General features: G+C 36.1%; 1 protein-coding gene across 2 annotated transcripts in view; it reads right to left on the reverse strand.

Moving 5' to 3' along the window:
- Positions 1-746: 746 nt before the first annotated feature.
- Positions 747-24,637, reverse strand: part of LOC117335345 (lactadherin-like) — a 73,249-nt gene continuing 49,358 nt past the window's right edge. The window contains exons 3-12 of one of the 2 annotated variants that reach the window (XM_033895277.1): positions 18,721-18,926; positions 12,605-12,727; positions 12,280-12,418; positions 11,882-12,022; positions 9,517-9,689; positions 7,291-7,374; positions 5,962-6,106; positions 5,330-5,377; positions 4,782-5,063; positions 747-4,379 (exon numbers count right to left, since the gene is read on the reverse strand). In XM_033895277.1, the coding sequence (XP_033751168.1) occupies positions 4,099-4,379; positions 4,782-5,063; positions 5,330-5,377; positions 5,962-6,106; positions 7,291-7,374; positions 9,517-9,689; positions 11,882-12,022; positions 12,280-12,418; positions 12,605-12,727; positions 18,721-18,926 (1,622 nt within the window). In that variant the 3' untranslated portion in view covers positions 747-4,098. The remainder of the gene's footprint in view (positions 4,380-4,781; positions 5,064-5,329; positions 5,378-5,961; positions 6,107-7,290; positions 7,375-9,516; positions 9,690-11,881; positions 12,023-12,279; positions 12,419-12,604; positions 12,728-18,720; positions 18,927-24,637) is intronic. The other variant, XM_033895278.1, reaches the window with a different exon arrangement.

A 24,637-nucleotide genomic window follows, 5' to 3' on the forward strand; every position in this document is an offset into this window, starting at 1 on the left:
TCCATGTGTTTTTATACTAAATATCCATGTGTTTTTATACTAAATATCCATGTGTTTTTATACTAAATATCCATGTGTTTTTATATTAAATATCCATGTGTTTTTATACTAACTCTCCATGTGTTTTTATACTAACTATCCATATGTTTTTCGCTGGTTCCAATACCTGCCTTATTCATCGTCTAATTGATTTAAAACGGATGCAAATGTTGCTATTCAGACACAGTTCGGGTCTTTCCGTCAAACTGCGAAATCATGTAATTATCGCGGAAATCCCCGAATGGTTTCCGTTCTACTACCTACACTGTTGTCCCTTTTCTGTGGAATCGATTTGGCCCTAAGACCATTATTTTATCCTACAACTCAAAATACAATATAGTTTTTTCAATATTTTCTTTTCAATTACTTTTATCAGACAAAATTACTTCGGGCCAAACCAGAAGGTTTATTTCTTTCTGATTCATTCATAATGATTACAAAACATCAAAGATAGCTTTCCCTTTCAGTTGGAAATTAGATGAGCGATACTGCCTTTTTTAAGATAAAACGATACTGATCCTATAAAGATATTGTTACAGAAGTCCTCTTCATAAAGTTAGCAATAAACATAACATCGTTTGAACATTTCAGTCACGTGACGAATAACCAATGGCTGGCGTCATGTTTTTCAACCAGTAAAATCCAAGCCTTACTAAACAGATCGACCAACAAGGTCCCAGTTTTACAACACAGATACAACAACACGATTTTGTGGTTTTTTATATTATAATTAACATTTTTGTACATCCGATAACAACGATATAACAGCTCTGTCTGAAAGGGTCACACAGGAAGCCTAAGGGGTCCTGGGGTCAAGTTCAAAGGTCACAACAGTCAAACAAATACAGTAAGATAAGTATTCTTCAATCAAAGTATTAGTACCATGCATAAATTTAAGAATATCAAATGTAAATGCATGGTTATGCATTACGAAGTACCACTAAGTATTGTTTATGAAAATGCCTAAAATCACTAGTACTTCCTTTCTTTTTCATTTATGCTATTCAATTTCTATTTTGAATACCATCAAACATTTTTGTTTCAATTCGAATGTAGAATTCGAGGCTAAAACCGCGAAAATGCAACTACTTGTAGTTTAACAAACTTATGTCGAAAAGCAACATGACGTCATTCATTACACAGATAATGAGGTCACCTTTACATATAATTTGTATCTTATCATGAAAACAGAGTGGAGAAATTAAAATGGTACCGAGGAAGGCATAGCACTATTAGGATACCCTAAGGGGCCAGGGGGTTCCGGCTAGGAACCTTAACACATAGAGAGAGAGAGAGTAGAGTTTTATTTGGAATTAGAAAAAGAAACGTTTATAATTCGATATTCTGGGTTGTGTGACACCGGTTTTGTTTATTGTGATTCTAATGAAAAAATATTATCCCTCGAATGAATAGAAGGATTGGTCGTTATCAACGAAACATTATCGATAAGATATTCATTGTTGCTTTCATTTGGTATTTTGTATCAATTCCGAAATTCGTTATGCAGTATTCTGAGAATATAGACCTATCCTCTATTTGGTCGATTTGGAATACACTGGCTATATAACGCCGGCATTTGATGTCCGATATTAACGGTTTGATGGACTCCGAGTTGCCTGGTTTAAGTCCAGGTAGATCATCGTTTAACACGACCTAATGATGTTTTAGAGTTTTCCGAATCGTCCATTTTACATTTAGGTAAAAAATGAGTACAGTCATTATGACGCGGGCATTTCGGCACTGCTATATACGGGAAGGACGTGTTAGTCATGCAAGGTACACCAATGGGATTCAATGTTACATGGAAAGAACTCACGAGAATTCTTTAAAATCCTATTATCATCGGACTATCCTTATGATACATAATTTACAAAAACAACATTTTTCTTTCACACCGATCTTTAGGATTTTGCCACACAAATGCTTCAATTTTAGCTTCACAGACCGGCATTTGGATATGGTCCAATTAATATTTTTTAAAAAGACAATTGAGTTTTATTTTGATACCTTTGGAAAATATAATGATACTGACCAATTCAAAAATATCAAATTAAATTTCAACTGGTCTTAATTTTAATTATGTTTAGTCACGCACCGAACTGGAGCATTTGTGTGACGAAACCCTTATCCTAACACACGAGCACTCAGACATGCGCAATGACGATTATGAATAAATATAAATTAATATCGATAACAATAATCTATTTACAAGCAGTACTACGGTAACGGTACAACAATATTCAGTCCAGACACTAGACACTAGAATTATATTCTCAGTTATATACAGATAACTATTCAGAGAAAAATACCCAAAATATCACTCGCATCGTGTCGAAAAAGACTTCTCCGAAGGTACAAATATGTTTTCACGCGCTGATAATGTTCTGTAAGGATGACGTCATTGCGATTTTTACTTGCATATTCGGAGAAGCATCTTTCAAACTTAATTAAAATACTTTCATTCTAAAACGGTCAACTATGTCACGGGTCACCCGTGTGCAATGGTACTTATTTTATAATTGTATATAACACAGTCATAGATTTCAAATGACCCAGTGGTGTCATAATTCACAGTAAACGGTACACAGTATGTTTATACCGATGTCCTGTCGATGTTTATTTAGGGCCCCATCAGGTTATCATTTGATATATAATATACACTTAAATAACGCTGATGGCATCGATACAATTTGTCGTATAGGGTGGACACGTGATCGATCACGTGTTATTATGCTGTATATATGGTCGTAAATACCCTGGTTACAGGTGATCACTATTACAGGGTAGCACGGGCGATGATCAGTAGGACAGTGTCGTCATGTTCTGCTCTAGAAGCACGTGAAATTATCGTAGAAAAATATGACTGTGTAAAAGACACTCGAGATTCAGATAACGATGAATTAAAAAAACAAATGCATTTATGTTATACTTTTGAGAGAAAATGTTATAGACATGTTGTTATATAGCTCATTTCCCTTACTATTTAGACAATGCGAATTGTATATAGATTGGTAATACGGTTATACATGGGTTTGGTCATCACAAACTGCTGTCCCTATATCCGTTAGTTCTGCGCACGCACACATATGATGACGAATCACACATGTGACCTATATACGGCGTACACAACTGACTATACGTTGTTTACACTACAATGGAATAAGTATTTAAATAGGTAATAGCACGAACGCTAATAGCAACTCCCACTGGAGTTGACTTCGAAATCGTGGGATATGAACATCGTTTGACATTAATTAGTGTAGTTCCAGGCACTTCATATACTGGTTAAAGTTTGTTTTTGTATTTGATACAAACACCAGCGTTACTCTACACTTCCTTTGGTACAGAGGAGTACCTATATATCACCTGTATCGTGTCCCTGTACATAGCACACCTGTGTAAGGACACGGACTCTACAAGTACATCAGTACCCGTCCAGTACACCTGTGTACACCTGTCCTAGTAACTGTAGGATAATCCGCTTTACATAGCACCACGTCACATTGTGTTATCCCACTGTGAGTATCACACCGTCATATTCCGAGGTGAATTGTCTGGTTCGGCGGCATCTACCCTGTATGGTAGATATATGTCCTTTGAACCTCACACTGAACAGAGCATGCGCGGCCCGCGGCCATCATGGTGTGATCCTTGTCACCAAATACATATCTGTTAAGTGGCGATCTCCATTATTCCATGCCGGTTTAAATTTACACCGGACAGAGAATTCATCAATGAATTACAATCTCTCAGAAAACACATGCGGAGCGTGTGTATGCAAAATAATGGCCAGCCGATGGTACATTTCAAAAAGTGGGTAACATCAAACGAATGTTGTTTTGTATTTCCGTCATTATACCTTCTACCCCAACATCTGGCCGTACCACACATCACGTGGTCCCGAGAACCACTTGTTTACCTGAAAGTTGCTAAAATTCAGATGAATGGCAGTATTTGTTTTTAAATAATTGTCTGTCTTCAAAACAGAAGCATGTTTATGTTCTGTCTGAAGGATATCACAATGAGTTTGAAATGATTGATTTGGAGTATTATTGTTGATCATGCGTAGACCATCACCTCACATAACACAGCACTGAACAGTCTGCTCCAACTATTGGAGGCCCCCCACGCCTCCACCAACACATACCGTCCGTCCTGGGGGCGCACGCACTGCACGTGGATTTTCTGAGAGAATAAAGCTCCATTGATTTTGGACACATAGCCACACATATTTCCGGAAACACTCGAGTCGTCTTCTCCTTTGGATTTATCATCTACATATATTATAAGCCGATCCAGGTTATTCATCATTTCGTCTTTATACGGCGTGCCTCCTTCAGCTGGAAAAGTTACACAATATTCAATCAATGAATGGTGATCAAATTTTTGTTGTTCAAACAATTGTTTGTTTAATTATTGAGATTTCCGAACTTTTACAATTGCTCGAAACCTGTTTATCAACAAAGATTTATTTGTATATTGGAACTATCATAGAATTGTTTGTATATCCTACAGAATGTTATTTGTAAAGATTATATTGTACGCATTGTATCTCGTTATAAATGTGGTTCGTACATTCCTTGATATGTGAAAGGTATAGGATAAGCTTTAGATATCCGGAAATACCCCGGCATTGCTTTCTGCGTTTCGATATTTCGAAAAATGCCAATAAAGAGCAATGTTTTTTACCGAGGACATTTTCATCGAACCAATTTGATACTACCATTGTGACGTATACTTACTCGACTCGAGCGCCGTCGTGTCGCCGCCATTGTCTATGGTGGTGCCCTCCTGCCATGTGTAAATAACTACACCGGAGATAGGATTGATTTTACCGATGTCCACCGTCCAGATCGGATTGTCGCCATATAGGTTATCCAGGATCGTACAACTGGACAGACTCACATCTATTCTCCCGTCCACAGCCCTCGACGCATGCCCATGTACGATCCTATTCCGGATATGACGTTTGTAATGACGCTTGCTGTTAATCCACGCCTCTTTCTTGTAAGCCAGGTTTTCAACTACAAGAGTTCAACATTTATTGGCATTACTTATGAGTATATTTTACTGTGTATCGCATTGAAATGTGTTCTGTCTGTCAAAGGTAAGAATATTCTATCAATATAATGTGGAACAGGAAGTGACGTCGCACAAAAGGTGTATTTCAAAATTCTTATCATCTTATATCCTACCATGGTATATATAACGTAGGTATAATCAAATAATTGAAAAAAATAAAAGGGTTAGTTTTCTAAAGAGAAATGAGAAGTCAGGCGACATTACTTACCACATGGCGTATCCTCGTTTACTCTCATGAACGCATCCCCACAGCCGCCTGTATGACACAAAAGATTAGTATGGTAAGTCTCACAGCCGGGAACGTCAATCATAGAGTTTTACACGAGGTATGATGTAAAGGTAAAACTACAGAATACGTATCTGGGTTAATTACATATAAGACACTTATTTATGTAACAAAGATTAAAGTAGGAATAAAACCATTGTTGCAATAAAATAACCAGGTACTAATGATGAGAATTCCCAAGGTCGAGAAGAATAGACTATACAGTGTATATTATTTTGACCTTCCGAACTATGTCCAATAAATTCTCAAATATCTACTTGATTTATACAGAAAGGTCATTCCAAGGGCAATGAAAGTCTACATCACTGATAACTCCAACAAAAGCAAGCATGTCTGTTTAATGTGGCGAGGATACAGAAGAAACGGCCAAAGTAAACGATAAACAAAGACCTGTCTATTCATCAGAAATGTAAATACTCTTCCTATTATTTTCGCATGACTTGTCGGTATGTGTTGAGAGAAAACGTTTCTATGTATTTATCATGGACAGTTATGGTCATCATCAGTTCGTTACGGTCCAATGACCACACTTAATCTGTCGGTTTATAACATACCTGTGTGGGGACATCCATACAACCCGACACGCATGCTTATCTTGCCATGCCATTCCAGAGGGTGGAAACGGATGTAGCGTGCGACGAACGGAGAGTTGATATAATGAATTCTCTCTGTATTTTTATCGCTGTTGCCACCGAAAAGCTGAAATACCATCGAAATCATGACAATTAGTGAATGTAGAACAGGACGATACAGTTAGCAGTGCACTGGTGCTGGGGTCCTAATCCTATTGTGCGTATTGTGCCGGTGCATTCTACTTCCGGTTTCTCCATGCGTACTGCCGGAAGTGTAGTAGAATCATGCTCCGGGAGTTCAAACAATCAACACACGCACGTGCAATGAACGTCGGAAAACAAGAGATCGAGTGTACAACTTGAAATGCAAAATCATACCATGTGTTTGAGATCGAATGTCTAAAAATAAATAAAGGGGATTTCCCTGCACATGCATTTGATACCAATATGATGGTGTTAGATTTCAGTTATATATTAATATCGTTAGAAGCCAGAGAAGGCTCGACAGAATATTTCAATTAGTACACAGGATTTGGATTGGGTTACGGTAAGTTGACATGCAATGTTAAGGCAGTGGATATGCACGCATGCAATGTGATATGAAAGTGATTATTTCCGGGCATGACATTTGTCCGGGCGGCCAATCAGAAGTGTTCGTCAAACAATACGTTATTTACCATCTTATCTGGTGCACGTGACAAGCTAGCTTGCAGATTGTGATGTGCTTAAAATTCAAATATCATCAACATGTTGTATAATATTCCATGCGTACAATTATAAAAAGTTTACTATTACTAAGTCCAACCAATAATAAATCTCAATTTAAAGCATGATTTGGAAGAATATAATCTATAAAATGACAACCAAACTACGTTGTCTTAATTCAACTATCTGCTGACAAGCTATTTTAACTAACTGGTTTCATTGTTCAACTGAATTAAAATTAGAATTAAAACAAAGGCCAAATATCAATTGATATGTTGAACAATCAGACCAATACACTATTCCTTTATTGTTTGCTATGGGCACCTAATTCTTCTTCCTAATTAATTATCTGACTGTAGCATCTGTGGTTATGCATACCATTAGCAAAAGGACATTCCTCAATTATATAACCCCTTGGCCTGTGATATTTTAAAATGTCACCATTTCACAGCTCATATAACAAACATATACTGTTGTTACTGTGTTAACATTGAGCCATATACAGATTAATTAACGAAACGACCCGAAATGAAATGATATGCAAATCCACAGTGTCGCCAAAGGTCAGTTTGAATAGACAGCGCCACCTGTAGGGTTAGTTCTTACCAGGCCATCTTCTGTATATATGTCGGGTATTAATATCGGACGGGATGAGTTAATCGCTGTTTTCCATAACCACGGATTCTGAGGCTAAAAAACGAAGATTGTCAGTTGAGCATTGATAGAAATTCCAAAGAGAAGGGAAATACCATCAAATCAGCCGGTCATTTCCTAGTAGACAATGATATATATTCTCCATTAGGACTGACATTGAGGGAAGGCATTATGAAACAGCACGGGTGTTGTTAAACTGCAATTAAGGTTACGGTGGTAATCCATTGATGGTTAAATGGTTAAGAGTGACGTAATAGCGACAATTTGGATCTTGTAACTTAAGCAAAGCACACTTACAACATAATTAATAATTATAAATCTTTATCTGGCAAATTAAATCATAAAAAGCAACAGTTTGGACGAAATTGTTAGAAAGTAAATAAACAATATACAAATGTAATGAGAACAACAACAAGTTATAATGTGTACTTATTAGTTCTGTATTAGATTATTTGGTTTAGGTGGTAAAGCCAGTTATATTGTATGGTGATTCGAGAGTTAAAATGGCGTATTATGATTTGATCGTTATAATGACGTTTTGTGATTGGAAAGTTACAATGACGTATGGTGATTGGAGAGTATAATGTTTGGTGATTGGAGAGTTAAAATGACGTATGGTGATTGGAGAGTTATAATGACGTATGGTGATTGGAGAGTTATAATGACGTATGGTGATTGGAGAGTTTTACTGACGTACGGTGATTGGAGAGTTATAATGACGTACGGTGATTGGAGAGTTATAATGACGTATGGTGATTGGAGAGTTATAATGACGTATGGTGATTGGAGATTTATAATGACGTATGGTGATTGGAGAGTTATAATGTTTGGTGATTGGGAAGTTATAATTGACGTACGGTGATTGGAGAGTTATAATGACGTGTGGTGATTGGAGAGTTATAATGACGTACGGTGATTGGAGAGAGTTATAATGACGTAATGATTAAACGGTATTTCTGATGAAATGTGATGGTTATGAATGTCGTATGAGGCAGGAGAATTGTGAACATGATATCAACGCATGTAGTTTTTTAATTTGCTAAACGTACCTACATTATTTTACACACAATAACTACAGGTAGACCCCTCTACAGACCTATCTCACACCTACATGTATACCTTATGGTCTACGTTAGGAGGCTAAAACTATTGTCTCTAGTAGAACTAACACACAACTTTATGGCACAGTGTGGTCTCCCGTCTGTGTAAAAACAACGTCTTGTATTAATGTATTATTCAAACGAACGGTAGGACCGTGTGTTTTAGTACCGAGGATTGTACCTGTGTGTTATAGTATCGAGGATTGCACCTGTGTGTTATTGTAGATTACGATAACCTCGTGTGTAATACAGTACGGTGTGTACAGTAATACAAAACGGTACCTAGTTACACAGTAGAGTATAACTGTGTACAAATGTACCAATAATGTTTAATCACAAATTATATTCACATAGTAAAAATATGATATCTTGTCAAAACAAGTGCAATTTTCTTTCTCAGTGTTATTTTGAAAACAAGTGAATTATTTTGTTACTCATATACATATATATATATATATAACCGGTACAGTACAATGTTAAGTATAACGTTAATTAAATACATGTTAATCAAAATACATGTGCTTTTCAAAATATCCTCATGGCATGTCGTTTGTTGTTGTAGATCACGTGACAATGTTCGTCACGTGTCTGTTTTCCATAGATTCAGTGCACGTGATGACGAAATGTTAAGTGACGATTACATGACGATCTGGTGACAACAAATGCGACAAGTGTTTGGTTATGTGGTATACTGTCATAATGACCCCCTCGATCAAAAATCATTTGAGGACAGAAATGGACCGATATATGATCATGATGTGAAAAATGAAAGAAATGAAGAATGTATGAAACAAAAGAACATTTTCAACAAAATAATTTGTCGTCCTCAATAATAAAAGTAAATGTAAACATTTAATGATAATATCCATGTAATAATGATTGTAAAACAAAATGTTTGAATTGGTATCAAGATCAGTCGGTATGAGGACAAGTGTGAAATGGGACAGTCAAATCAATAGACTCCAAATAAGATGACATCAAGGAGCTGATTTCAATGAAATGATACAAATCATTTTACAATGATACAAAAAGTGATGACGTGAAGTGTAGAACACAATAAATGATGACGAGAACATACCCGAGGTTCCGTGTGCTGTGGATCTTTGTATTTGTACCAGAAGAGGGTGTCGTTGCTGTAGGATATCCGGTACCGGGTGACCCAGTGTTGTTTTTTACTGTCCGCTCGTCCTTTGGTGATGATGCCCGTGATTAGGGTTGGCGGACCCACGTCTACTTGTAACCATTCGTTAGCTAATAATAGAAAGTCGTAATTATCTCGTTAAATACTATAGATACACTGTACCCGGTACTATTCGTTAGCTAAAAATAGAAAGTCGTAATTATCTCGTTAAATACTATAGATACACTGTACCCGGTACCAAAACAACAACAATACACCATATCATATCCTGTGTAAGCGGATCATATTAATAATTATTTCCTATATCTTCGTACACATTATAACGTCATAAGTGATACGTGATGTAAATACATTGAACAAAAAGTCCTTCTACAAGTATTGATATGTAAATTAACATATCTACAGACAAGTCGGTGTTTACTGGGTACTCGGTCATAATATATACGACTGTAATGAAGAGTGCGAACCAACAAAAACGTATACAATTTTATACATAAAACTTTTCATTCACTTAGTTCTCCGGGTCTATAAATATTAGAAAAGTTTAAATCTGATGGAAATGGCTGTTGGTTAAGTGGTTCGTATATTGCAGGTGCGCAGTGATATGTAACAAGATTTTAAACTGCTTATTTCCAGCTTGTTCATCCGCCTAATAATAGACTCCGTCGCCTCTCAATAGCCTTTACTATATCTTCGGTGTTCGACGATTTTGGATTTAGCTGTATTTACATATTATATATTTATCTTCTTCCTCCTATCGCCTGTTTGACCTCTGACCTGTTTGTTTATGTATGCTATACATGTGTCGTGTCTGTACCGAAATGCCCTCTGCGTTCGTGTGGATATTCATGCGCACACCTCTTGTTGAAAAAAAAATGCTATGTTTTATTCCCTGTTAAACAATGTCATCAGTAGAGGTAGATTTATAAAAACATGAACAAGGTTACAAAATGCGTGACACCAGGCATGCCCTTCACACATCAATAAGCATACTATCAACGGAACGTTAACCAATTTAGTGCTCATTGTTGATGGGCACACTAGTTTCAATTACAGATCCGCGAACCAACACCATCTTGACATGTTGAGTTAGGTTGAGGACCAGTGTGTGTATTGTCTGCGATAGGCTGGAACCCTCTACCTGTGAAGATTGCCACGAATACTATATACAGTGAGAAGACAACAACATTCCTGAAAGACCTCATGCAAAAAAGCTGAGACCGGAGAGGAGATGCTTGGTTAGATAAGGCGTACAGCGTACAGATGGTTAGATGTCCAGCCATCATATGTCAATGCTTCATTGTCCGAGCCAACCAGATCACTACTAGATTCTATGATATCCTATCGCCTCAAAAAATAGTTCTCGTTCATTGGATCATGAAATCATTTTATTTTATAAAAAAAACTTAACGCGTAACGCACTAATGTACTAGATACCTTGACATTCACTCTATAAATTGATTCACTCATTAAATCAAAAGTGCGGATTAAAACGGAATTTTCTACTTCATTTCGTGCTGATCAAAGTTATAATTAAAACAGCTTGTTAAAGATCAATCATCATTAGTGTATGTTTATTATTGATAATCAGATTCAATAACAATTGTAATTAAAAGACCATAAACAATGGGATACGATCTTATCATAGCGAAAATTCGGTATTCAATAACCCCTCTGATAAACTTATTACTAAAATAGCAATCATCATTCCACAAAATCTTCCACAAGTCAACCCACTTCGTTAGGACAGACACGATGTCTACTGATGTAGTTTGGTGTGTGCGCTTTGTCCTACGATGCCTTTACAAGTTTTGTCTTGTGGTACCTGCTTGATTTGTGTGTTGTGTTACGTGTGTTGTGTTACTTGTGTTGTGTTATGTTGTTTTATGTGTGTTGTGTGTGTTGCGTTGTGTGCGTTGTGTTACGTGTGTTGTGTTGTGTTGTGTGTGTTGCGTTGTGTGCGTTGTGTTACGTGTGTTGTGTTATGTTGTTTTATGTGTGTTGTGTTGTATGTTGTGTTGTGTTGTGTGTGTTGTGATTTGTGTGTTGTGTTATGTGTTGTGTTGTATGTTGTGTTGTGTGTGTTGTGATTTGTGTGTTGTGTTATGTGTTATGTTATGTGTGTGTGTTGTGATTTGTGTGTTGTGTTATGTGTTATGTTATGTGTGTGTGTTGTGATTTGTGTGTTGTGTTATGTGTTGTGTTATATGTGTTGTGTTACGTGTGTTATGTGTTTTGTTTTGTAGCACCTGTTGTTGTATTTTATGATGTCGGTCTATTATCGTTTTAGTGAAACACTCACTGTTACTGTGCTTGGCACACCAGCCCTTGTTACTGAGAACGGTACCATCATCCGGCTGACAGGAACTTTTCCGACGGTTTTTCCCTGAGGAAGAGGCTGTGATCCGGCCGTATGGCGGCAGACCTATATATTCCTTACACACTGCCAAAAGAGCGGACATATTTGAATGTGTTACTAGTCTTGTCAAATGAATTTGAATAGTCGCCTTATTATTGAGATATAAGTATCAAAATTGATCGATATGAATAAAGGGCAGATGTATTTCAATAACATTTCCAATATATTCAATAAGAAATGTTCCAAAAAAATGTAGAAAAAAATATCGAAATTATTATATATTCATCTTGACCATCTGCAGATAATCACATATCTTACTATAATTAAAATTTGGGACTCACATTGACAGCCCTGGACCTCAACGCGCATGCTCGGATGTCTGTGCCAGGCTACAGTGTGGAATTTGACATATCGAGCTAGGATTGGTCGGTCTAGATAGACGTGTTTTACGGAGTAGGCGTCCGTGTTTCCCTCCAATACCTGTAAATTCAACACTTTATGTTAGCAATGTCAATGATATGTAATACAGAACACATTTATCTAACACATTTATTCAGAGCTTATTATATTCTTCGTTGATGAATAATAGTGCATTAAATACACTAGCTTATTTCATTTGATATAATTTAAACACATGACACCTGGCCTGTTGCCATGGAAACTTACCCTGTGGTTGCCGTATTGGTCGGTGACATACTCCTCATTATAATCGTCCATACTGTATGACACCTTAAATGACGTCACCCATTCCTTGCCGTCACCTCGACCTTGGACCATCACACCAGTTACCTGTAACACATCAAGACGAACTCCATCAAATATAGGTCACAGTGATCACAGTAAAAACATTCCACAGGAAAAGTCCTTCCATTGTCTCAATGTCTGCACTTAAACAAATATTCTGTCGTACTGTAAACCATAGTACTATCGTAAGTAGTAGTAAGGAGGTATTGGAGGTCATATTGATGAGGTTGGTTGATAAGTTGAAAGACCTTTTATTTTATTTATTTTTCTCTAAGATTCTCTTGTCATCCATACAACAATGTTATATTCCCCCTTAAGCACTAAGCAATGACACATATCCGCTTTAGCAAAGGTTTCGTTTTGCATCACTTACACGCTCTAGACCGTTACACTGAGCTTTTCTCGGTTTCTTTCCTTTGAATGTATAATTTCTAGTTCATCGTTTCATTTCCGATTTATGTTTTCCTATCAATCAGGTCCATCATTATACGTGTTTTTAGTTGTCTTTTTCCTTAAGGTTTTTGAGATTTTAACTGATTTCGATATTAGTTTCTTATTTTCGTTTTGTTTTGATTGGATCCCCGTCTTGCGTGTGGTGTGTGTTTTCCGTGTTTTATCAACTTTCCTTTGTGATATAAAAGAACGATATTTCTTTTTAGTTATTCACTCCCTCCCACCTGTAATTGGAGTTTGTTTTTAAGACTATTGAGTATATTATTATCTATATTTACCTGCCCCAGATATCGTATTTCCTTAAAAGTTATATCTTGTTCTCGTTCATTGTCTCCTTTCGTACCATTTTTATCTCACCCCACCGTTCAGTATATAAAGTATAACAGTGTTACCATTTTATCTCGGGATTTGAAGCACTATTTTGTCCTTGGGCATATTAAAGGTGACCTTGATTATTAAGTTTTACTCCTCTTATTGTAAATCGATATTGTATTATTTCAAATCGATATTGTATTATTGTAAATCGATATTGTATTATTTCAAATCGATATTGTATTATTTCAAATCGATATCGTATTATTTCAAATCGATATTGTATTATTCTATTACACTGTATTATTATAAATCAATACTGTATCATTGTTTTATTATAAATCGATATAATATTATTGGATTTTGTAGATACATCGTATATATTAATATTTATATGATAAAACAAAACTGTATGCATTGTTTAATCTTCATGTGTTATGTATACTACCCGTCTAAGATTTGATATCTCATTATGTATGTGATCGGGATTATTTAACTCTGTACCTCATGTTAACTTAAGTAGCATATTCCAGTACACTACACCATTTAATCAATGCAAATGAATGAGATATGTCGGGACATGTTAGACTTTACAATACGGATACTTATTTATTGAACAGAATATACTCAGAGAATTTAAACACCGTATAGGTGTCTAACTTTATTACTGAGCGCCCCGTCTCTTCACTGAACAATAACCGACGTAATTACTGGCTAGATTCTCTTATGCAATACCGTTTATACAAAATGTTACTTTTAATATATCTACATTCTTCAGTGACATAACCTGAGACATTTGTTAATTAAGATATGTTCGTGTCAGTTAGTGTCACATGTAGACAGGGAGGTATAATTAGACAAACATTACAGACATAGAACATGTTTTATTCATTAAATATTCAATAATGAAAATATTAGTTCTTAATTATTTTTGTTTTTAGATTATATAATAATGTAAAATATGTAGAACTTCATGCGAGTAATTTACTGACATCAGACAGAAATTTGTCAGCCTTTACACCTGGTTAAATATAATATTACATCCTAAAATTAAGTACTTCCTGCCAACAGCACAGGTGAGACGGATATATTACCAAATGGAATACGACATTTATATACATAATTCCAATTACTTAAGATATTCTTGTATAAATATTAAATTGGATAATAAAACTAATTCTCTGGACTAGGTGTGTAAAATACATTAAGAGTATCCCCTACACAGAATTATCAGATATGGATTGTTAATAGACACTGAGTGTATATACCTTGTTGTGTACGGTGTAATTAGCTGTTACAAGTCTATTGTCTGTACCTATACCCGTCAATAAAGTCATCTGAGCGAGGATGAATTATCCTCAGGGTAGCCTAAGTCTCACTGCTTGTGGAGTCCCCCCGTAATCTGAGGGCAATCTGGGCGGGACACGACAGCAGCGTAAGACTTGAAGGAATTTCGTGACATTTAAGTCCACCTCCGAGTCACGTCGTCTACTGATTGTATCAGGTTCCTAAAATCGCGTTCTGTTTTTGTCATCGAGGAAATCCCGATCTAAAACTGTCTTTAATATTCTAGTGTCTCTCTTATTGTTAAGTGAACTATAATACATATCGACAACGTGTGTGATTCCTAGGAATGTTCATCATGTTTAGGTCATCCTTCCCATCTGTAGTCCTCGCTATAAGTCATAATGACAACCACGAACACTGGTATGGTTAGAACACAGCGTATTACACGAGACTGGTATGGTTAGAACACAGCGTATTACACGAGACTGGTATGGTTAGAACACAGCGTATTACACGAGACTGGTATGGTTAGAACACAGCGTATTACACGAGACTGGTATGGTTAGAACACAGCGTATTACACGAGACTGGTATGGTTAGAACACAGCGTACTACACGAGACTGGTATGGTTAGAACACAGCGTATTACACGAGACTGGTATGGTTAGAACACAGCGTACTACACGAGACTGGTATGGTTAGAACACAGCGTATTACACGAGACTGGTATGGTTAGAACACAGCGTATTACACGAGACTGGTATGGTTAGAACACAGCGTATTACACGAGACTGGTATGGTTAGAACACAGCGTATTACACGAGACTGGTATGGTTAGAACACAGCGTATTACACGAGACTGGTATGGTTAGAACACAGCGTATTACACGAGACTGGTATGGTTAGAACACAGCGTATTACACGAGACTGGTATGGTTAGAACACAGCGTATTACACGAGACTGGTATGGTTAGAACACAGCGTATTACACGAGACTGGTATGGTTAGAACACAGCGTATTACACGAGACTGGTATGGTTAGAACACAGCGTATTACACGAGACTGGTATGGTTAGAACACAGCGTATTACACGAGACTGGTATGGTTAGAACACAGCGTATTACACGAGACTGGTATGGTTAGAACACAGCGTATTACACGAGACTGGTATGGTTAGAACACAGCGTATTACACGAGACTGGTATGGTTAGAACACAGCGTATTACACGAGACTGGTATGGTTAGAACACAGCGTATTACACGAGACTGGTATGGTTAGAACACAGCGTATTACACGAGACTGGTATGGTTAGAACACAGCGTATTACACGAGACTGGTATGGTTAGAACACAGCGTATTACACGAGACTGGTATGGTTAGAACACAGCGTATTACACGAGACTGGTATGGTTAGAACACAGCGTATTACACGAGACTGGTATGGTTAGAACACAGCGTATTACACGAGACTGGGTCATTTTTCAGAAACACGAGACGTTAAAAGTGACTGGGTTAATCTATGTTTCACTTGTCAATTTTTTTAATTGTAATTTTCGCATTATCTAAACATGTCAACTAGGTCCTTATAATGATGATTAAAATGTTATTACTCGTTTTTAAAGCACTAGCTTTCTACAGACATTTGTCATTTAGCATAACGATTCCTACGGCAGTGTAGGCCTTGTCTATAATCATTACACCTGTCAAATAAACTCCCGTATGTTTTGTTGATCTGGGTAATTTTCCCCTAACTGACGAATACACTTGTAATCCGTGCCAATAAATTGGGCGTCAAACTCAGCGGTTGTACTGCTTGGTAAATACAGGTAAATCTCGCCATTTATCGGTGGACTTTACACTTAAACAGCATTACCTATACCGATAATGAATCTAGCATTTATTAGGGGAAAGTATTATTTAAATTCATATGATATTTATGTATGGAGTAAGCTATTAGACACGAGATAACAACTCTGTAGTATAAATAGGTCTGTTTATATCGACTCCGCCGCCTTTTTGTCTATATCGCGGAACAGCCACAGGGAAAATAATCCTCGACAAGGTGAAGATAGGCCGCGAAAATTATTGTTACCGTGCACGTGCAATAAATCATAATCAATGTTATACCGTAAATAATAGGACAGAGCGAGTGGTGTGGGAGTTCACTGTAAAAACTGTCGATATATTTGTTTAGAAGGAATTATATCAGGTACATGTAGATATTGTTATTCTAAAACGTTACACCGGTGTCACGTGATTATTTACACCAATCATCAACCTTGACTGCGTCTGTATCAGAATATGTGGTTAATAACATTTTATTTCTGATAACCATCCGTCTAGTGATTATATTCTTTTCGTATACATTTTCAGTGAAAAGAAATCCCCCTATTGTTAAAAGTTAGACGCAATTTCACACCTTAACTATCTCGCTCCCGGCTGTACCGACTAGTACTTTGTTAAAATTTAAGATAATATATGCAGATATTTAGAGGATGATCTAGGAGAATGCTGGAACTTGCTGGAGGACAGGCATGCCGGACTAGTCCTGCCTCGTGACTCTGCGTCCTCGTTTTTGTGTATCTTTTTTATTTTTTAAAAACCTCTTAGTAATCCGATGCAGGTATTGTCTAAGGAGAGACGAGGAGTGCTATTCTATTTTTGTCCATGATAAAGTTTAAAGATATATCCACTAGATACAACCGTGATGTTTATATACCTCGCTGTTTCTAATTTGAATAATCAGGGTTGTGTTAGACGTCTGATGAACCTCTGTGTCGTTAAATCTCACTTTATTTGCATTTTTACGACGCATCTATTTTCCCCCCTTTTTTCATACCTTTGGTTTTATGCTATGCAATACTAATGAAAAGCAGTTTATCATTTAACTCTCAAATAGAACCTCAATATTACGAAATCTGACCACTTTAACATTTAAATCTAAAACAAAACCTTAATATTGGAAACTCTGTCCACCTTATCATTTAACTCTAAAACAAAACCTCAATATTACGAACTCTGTCCAACTTATCATTTAACTCTAAAACAAAACCTCAATATTACGAACTCTGTCCAACTTATCATTTAACTCTCGAATAAAACCTCAATACTGCGAACTCCGGCGACAAACTTCAGTATTTTGAACACATAGGACAGCCCAGATGGCAGACCTCAGTATTACAACCCGGCTGACGAATGTCCGCGTTAATACGATATAGGAAATTGTCAACTAGTCATGTTTGATAAGCCAATATGTTTCCGTTTAGAACTAGAAAGAATGTCATCAATATGATAAAGGGCTGCAGTGTTTGGTCTACAATCTATCTAAACTACATAAAAGCCACATTTCTTGAAAGGTTGGTATTTACACCTCTGTACAGAGTTAATGGTAATTAGTAATTTGCGGGTTATCAGGAGGATTCACAAATGTCGCCCAGGATTACCCTTCGTAGTGGGTAAGATTTGGCACATGACCAAAGACTTGATTGTTGCTTAAGAGCTGCCACGTTCATTCCATCAACACTACTTGTCCCTCAAACATTAGTAAATATAACAGTATCATCACTTGTTGAGGATTTCAGCACCAAACCTTCACGATGTCGGGGTGTTTTCGCTTGAAGCGTGATATACTGTTATACGAGTGTTCTGTACACTTTATTGAGGATTACGTACCCCCATTAACATATACAACTGTTTTACAGACTTTTTTTTATCATATCTCTGAGGCTACCATACTTATTAAAGTCTTTTATGTACGTATTTGGTTTTGTAAAATCGCTGACGTTTACAGACCTATATATTACGTGTGTGATAGCTGATATGCATGTAAAGTAGCACCGTATACGCTTGTTCACCTCTTAAACAGGGGAATGACATGCTGTACATTGGAATAAACTACTAAGGACTTTGTAAAGTATATATCAACAAGCATTTACATAACACCAAGTCTCTTTGATCAAGTGGAGTTGTGTTCTTTGTACTTACCCGGGCAGCTACTCCAAGGTCAATTTTCAGCCATTCGGAGGAGGATTTGTATTTTGCGCACCACCCGTACTTATTTGGAAGGTACACACGAGCATATTTGACGTCACATTTTCTGTCCCAGGGTTTCGGGTACGTCGAGGAGGCAGTCACTTGCCAGTCCTTGATTTCCCCGGTTATCATACCAAGGGGACCGATTTTGGTACACACTAAAACACAGAGGAAGCATTCAACGTAAAACAGTGGTCTTGGATAACAGTTATTGTTTAAATAATCAATAACTTCTCATCATGTATAATATCATTTATTTCAAATCTTGGTGTCGACGTAGATAATGCTTACGTAAACTGTAACTATATTTTAAACTTTTTCTACCAACTGACAGCTACTAACACAACAGTCGATTGTTTATTTACTGTTCACGTGACTTGAAATGACCTTATTTTGAGTATTGCCTTTTGTGAGCTATTCATGTGGAGACTATCAGCTAACCTTGAGGGTAGAGACAATGTTGGTGCCAGGTAGAACGGACACTGGCCTCAGGTACCATAGTGACCACATAACTATCAGACGGAATCTAATGATTACTCGGTCTTAATATTATCTTGATAACTCGGGGATACATTGATGGGTGTCAACAGTAGGCGGTCAAGTGGAAATAGTAATACAATATACATTTTTTAGACACATAATTATACAAAAAAAAGCTGTTTATACTAAAAGCAGGAACAATAAATTTCATAAAAAAACAAATAATAAAATAAAAAGATATGAAAATAATGATTAGCCTGTACCGTGGTATTCTTGTTCCTTATTTCACACCCGGAATTTATTTTTAACGATCCTTTTGCTATATGTCTGCCATTTTATTTTAAACTAAATAAAAAATTGAGACAAACAATTCAGTTCAAAGAACACACGAGCAATGGGTTGGTTTTGGGAGAATTAAAAGTTCTACAGAAGCCCCGACTACATTTCTTTCTTTCTATTTCAGATAGAAATTAAACAAAACTAGTAGCAAATGTATTAAAAAGAATTGACCAATTAAAGAAAAAAAGTTAGATAATGAAATAATCAAACTGGTAATTCAACGTAGAACACAAGATCTCTACATCAATTCACTATTGCACTAGGTTTAGTATCGGAGTCGTAAGAACAGGTAAACATATGTTTCCACTAGAGTGAAGAATTAAAAGACGACTTTAAAGTAATATGTAAGACTACACAAAAATATCCTATCACTAGATATGGTATTATCCCTCATTAGTGAGCGTGACTCGTTCATTTCATGTCTCTGTTATCTTTTTAATGGCCCTCAGTGTAAACTCTTCCCCTGTAATAATACCACCCTCTCTTTACATCATCAGCTTTACTTACCCCGCCAACAAAACTTATTTCTGGAACAGCTACATTCTATCTAACTCCTCAGTTTGCTGAACTAAATTCGGCAATAATGTTCAAACAACATTCTAAATGGATGCACATGTCTGACGATGAAGGCGATGAAACATTAGGTATAGTTTTTAATCAGCTTGATTATATATATCGTGACAGTCACATTAAAAACCGATAAACATGTATTAAGGGGATACCTGAATTTAACAAAACACGTTAAACTAGACAGGCGCTTATACTGTTGAAGTTTGGGGTTTATTTTCTGTTGTTTTCTATAATTACAATTGACGTTTTTCGTTTTGCTATACATGTATATGCTATTTTTCATTTTCATTTTCGGTTTTGCCTGTAGATGATATTTACACCATTGACATTGAACTCTCTTTTCTGTTGCATTCTGTAGATAATATTTATACCATTGACGTTTTAAATTCATTTTTGTTTGTTTTCCTATTGATGATATTGACACCACTCACGTTTTTAAATACATTTTCGTTTGTTTTCTATAGATGATATTTATACCACTGACATTTTAAATTCATTTCCGTTTGTTCTCTATAGATGATATTTATACCACTGACATTTTAAATTCATTTTTGTTTGTTTCTATAGATGATATTTATACTACTGACGTTTTTTAATGCATATTCTTCTGTTGTTTGCCTGTCCTTTTGCTAAATATGATATTATTTACTTCGCATTTATTTTCTGTTATCTTGGAACAAATGATATTTTATTTTGCTTCAGATGATATTTAAACCATTGATGTCTGTGAAGCTATGGATTATGTTTAATGACAGTTGTATCTGTTTACCGTGGTATAACATTATTGGTCTTTATAACCGTATTGATGGTAGGACAGAATCTATTTTACTGAGTTCTGTTTGTTTTGGGAAGTTTATATATGAATCACTGTTATAGATTAATTTGTTTGGATAAAATGTTTAAATGTATGTCATACCATACAAAACATATCACATTTATGTCAAATAGTAATAAGTTTGTTATGGCATTACATTTAATTACCAGTTGTTGACCAGATGGTTTAATATCATGTAATGTTTGTGTCATAAAATACCCCCAACAACTGAGCGGAAAGAATAAAATAAAAGCCACATAATCTGAGGTATAAGTCCGGTTGTTGTGTAGTGAAAGTACTATCTCTGATCTAGTGAATCCCTCCGATAAAGGTCATCCCGATATGGGGCCTATCAAATGTAAATGTCAAGATGTTTTAATTTACCAGTTGCGGCGCCCCCTGGGATTTAAGGTCGGCGAATTAGTGGGTATCAGAAGAAAATCTATCCTTTCTTGTTTACTAAGAGATAGTTTTTCTAATGTCATGATACGCTCTCCACATCACACAAACCAAACATTCCAGCACTATCAATTGATGTAGTGGGCCCATCATACTACCCTAAGCCTCACTATAACTTTTGACCACGCGATACGTAACTCGTCCTCCAGGTACTGGGGATGCTACCTGGTTACATGATTAATTAAATACCAATTGATAACTGTATCTGTATAATTGACCTTTATCACTGTCCATTATCACGTGGTTATGTCATGGTCATGTGACACTCAACCCAGTCTAAACGTGTTGATATGTCATTCAAATTGTATATAATGATAATGTACCATTTCCGCAGTGAACAATGATCTGTATTTGTCTTTGTCTTTGATGATTATCTTTAACATCATTTTCCTAACAATATTTTGTCGTTTGTCAACAATAAATTTAACCCTTCCACTTGATGTACGACAAATTTGAGTATGTGTTCCAGCTATTTAATGTCGGGATTTCTTATCCCATTATCAGCCCCAATATGATATATTTCGTATGAATTACACCACGTCATGATTTCAGTGTAATATGAACCCCTAACCTTCATTTCAGTTTGTTTTTGTAGTAACCTGTCATGCCATTAATTATATAATAACCCTATATATCCTATGTGATTGTATTGTATCATGGTCATAGTTGTGTCAAACGATACTCATCATACAGAGGTATATAACTAGATAATGTGTTTATCACTCCTTGGTTTATTTAGATATTATTCCAGGCGCGTTGATATGTATTCATGTATTTGGGTGTGCCTAAATTGTATATTATTTCAAAATGCCTTAAAAAACTTCCGAAATATTATACTTAAGAAATCGAATTTGATTGTAAATCATAAGACAGGTATGCATTGTTCTTCCTTGTCCATGCATGTAAAACGTTCCCGGTAAATGACGATCACGCGATGTTTCCTCTTATACAAAGTGTAGTCTTTAAAATGGAGAAATGTTTTAGAGTACTACATTTTTTGTTATCTTCTATACATGGAGTAAATGTTAACATTTATACAAGACAGTTGTTATTTTATTTAAACGTTATAAAGTCTGCTGAGGTATTCTACAAAGGCTGCCGTATCATCGCCTGTATGGCCCTTTAACGAGAACCCGCTGAACGCTTTACCTGAGCCGGCGCATAATACACTCGCACGCATGTTCTGCATAGAAATGTCGCCGTAGCGTTATATGAAATAAAACTTACGACAGTTCAGACTGTCGAGGAACCCTGACAAGATGTAGAGAAACTCCACCCAAAACTCCGATGTTAATTTGTGAAATGCATGATGTAGGATTGTGCAGGTCTGTCCTACTATGCTCACAGCTGTGTGCAGCGGTTATCAGGAAATTGGTTTTTAAATTTACAGCTTATATCTTGTTGTTTAGAACTAAATTTACCAACATAATAGACTCTCGTAAATTTATTTTATGAACGGGATGATATAAAAATTGAATTTAAAATCGCAGCAAACCATTGAGTGCGTTAAATTGGTTTATAAAAGCAAAGGCTCTCGCAATCATTGTGATTTCTATTTTTGCGCTTCCCCGCTTAAATTGTACTACTCTTCAAAATGGGTTTCTATTCTAGGAGAATTCAAACTTTTGATAACAGAGCCAAAGCGTTTTTTGTTTTTGTTTTTTTTTATATCAAATTATGTGCCGGATAAATTCCAATTGAAGGCTTCATTACTTCCAGATTTTAACTATTTATATTTATTTAATCAAAGGACTATTTTTCATAGCTTCCTCCCCTTCGTACTAATCACATCCTAGTTTTTATAATCTAGGAATATCACATTACAGACGGGCATGTTTTCAATTAACAAACCAAATTTCTGTTACGTGTTCCCTTGTCTGGCATTAGGGGGACGACCGTTTCTGTTATGCGTTACAAGCTAGTGTGGTAGTAACCATTTCAACTGAAAGTTTTGTGGTTTTAAAAATCTTAAAATACATTCCAAACCAGTACTGTTTATGCATTAGCTTTTAATTGATAACGTCAAAATATGATTCCAAGCCCTTAATGTATTTGACAACCACCTTGTTGAAAAGATTTCATTATTAGCTCGTCTTTGAATGACCCACATGTAGGTGTCTGTAAAAAGCTATATCTAATCCAAGCAAATCCCCATATGTCGTCTGTACATGCAGAAATGTTTACACAACAAATGTGAAAATAAATCTCTTAAATTTAAACGAAATGTCTTGTTGAAGGCAAAATTAAACGGCAACAAAGCCATAAACACTCACCAACTCTAACGTTCTGAATAATGTCTCGTGAAAATATGTTTTATAAACGAAAACATTGACATATTTGATAACATATTTGAACGTGTTTCTATGTTCTTCAAACGCCGCGCTATAGTTTAAAATTATGCATACATTGGCAAAGAATTGTAGCTGTTTGGAGTGAATAAACTAGGATGTATACAGTGAGGATTTCACACGAACTTACATAAAGGAAATGCTAAGTTATGTTCATGGAATCCTACTTGCAGTGAATGCATAGCGTATGTTTTGCACTGTTGATTTTCGTGCACGAAAGCACAAGAATAAAATTTATGGGAGTGAAGTAGTCCATTTAAATCTCAGGGCTGTTTGATCATGTTACTGTATCATAGGAAACTATCATGCTTTAGAAGCATCCTTATACAGTATCAAAACCTCGTCTCGACTGACAGGTTTTATGTCGGTAGTTACCTTTATAACCAACCATCCCAATTTTTAAAATTGTTTGTTAATTATGACCAGAATAACGAGAGAAAGAGCCGAATCATTCTTTAAAATTGGACCCTAATTTTTTTTTCTTTTGTAGGCGGACGGTCAGGATCATGAACATATGATCATCACTTGAGCATTCGCCAAGCTTTCAAATTTACATTAAATATGTTTTCTTTTGGATTGTCCTTAGAATGATACTAGGTGTTGACAAATGTTGTGCAATGAGTATGCTGACAATGATGATAGAAACGAAACTATCCAACTAACAACACCAGAATGGTGTTTATCACCTGTAAGTTACCTGGTGATAGGGGGGTCTACAGTCACAATATACCACTGATAATACACCCCACCCTTCCCATTCAATAACTTTCTTATCTAAGACAAAAGGTCCCTGAGTTCTCTCGTGTAAACATTGTGGCCTGCAAGTGTTGTTATCGCTTCCGATACCGCGCTATCATTT

Source organism: Pecten maximus, chromosome 10 (assembly GCF_902652985.1).
Source record: "Pecten maximus chromosome 10, xPecMax1.1, whole genome shotgun sequence".
Classification (NCBI taxonomy): domain Eukaryota; kingdom Metazoa; phylum Mollusca; class Bivalvia; order Pectinida; family Pectinidae; genus Pecten; species Pecten maximus.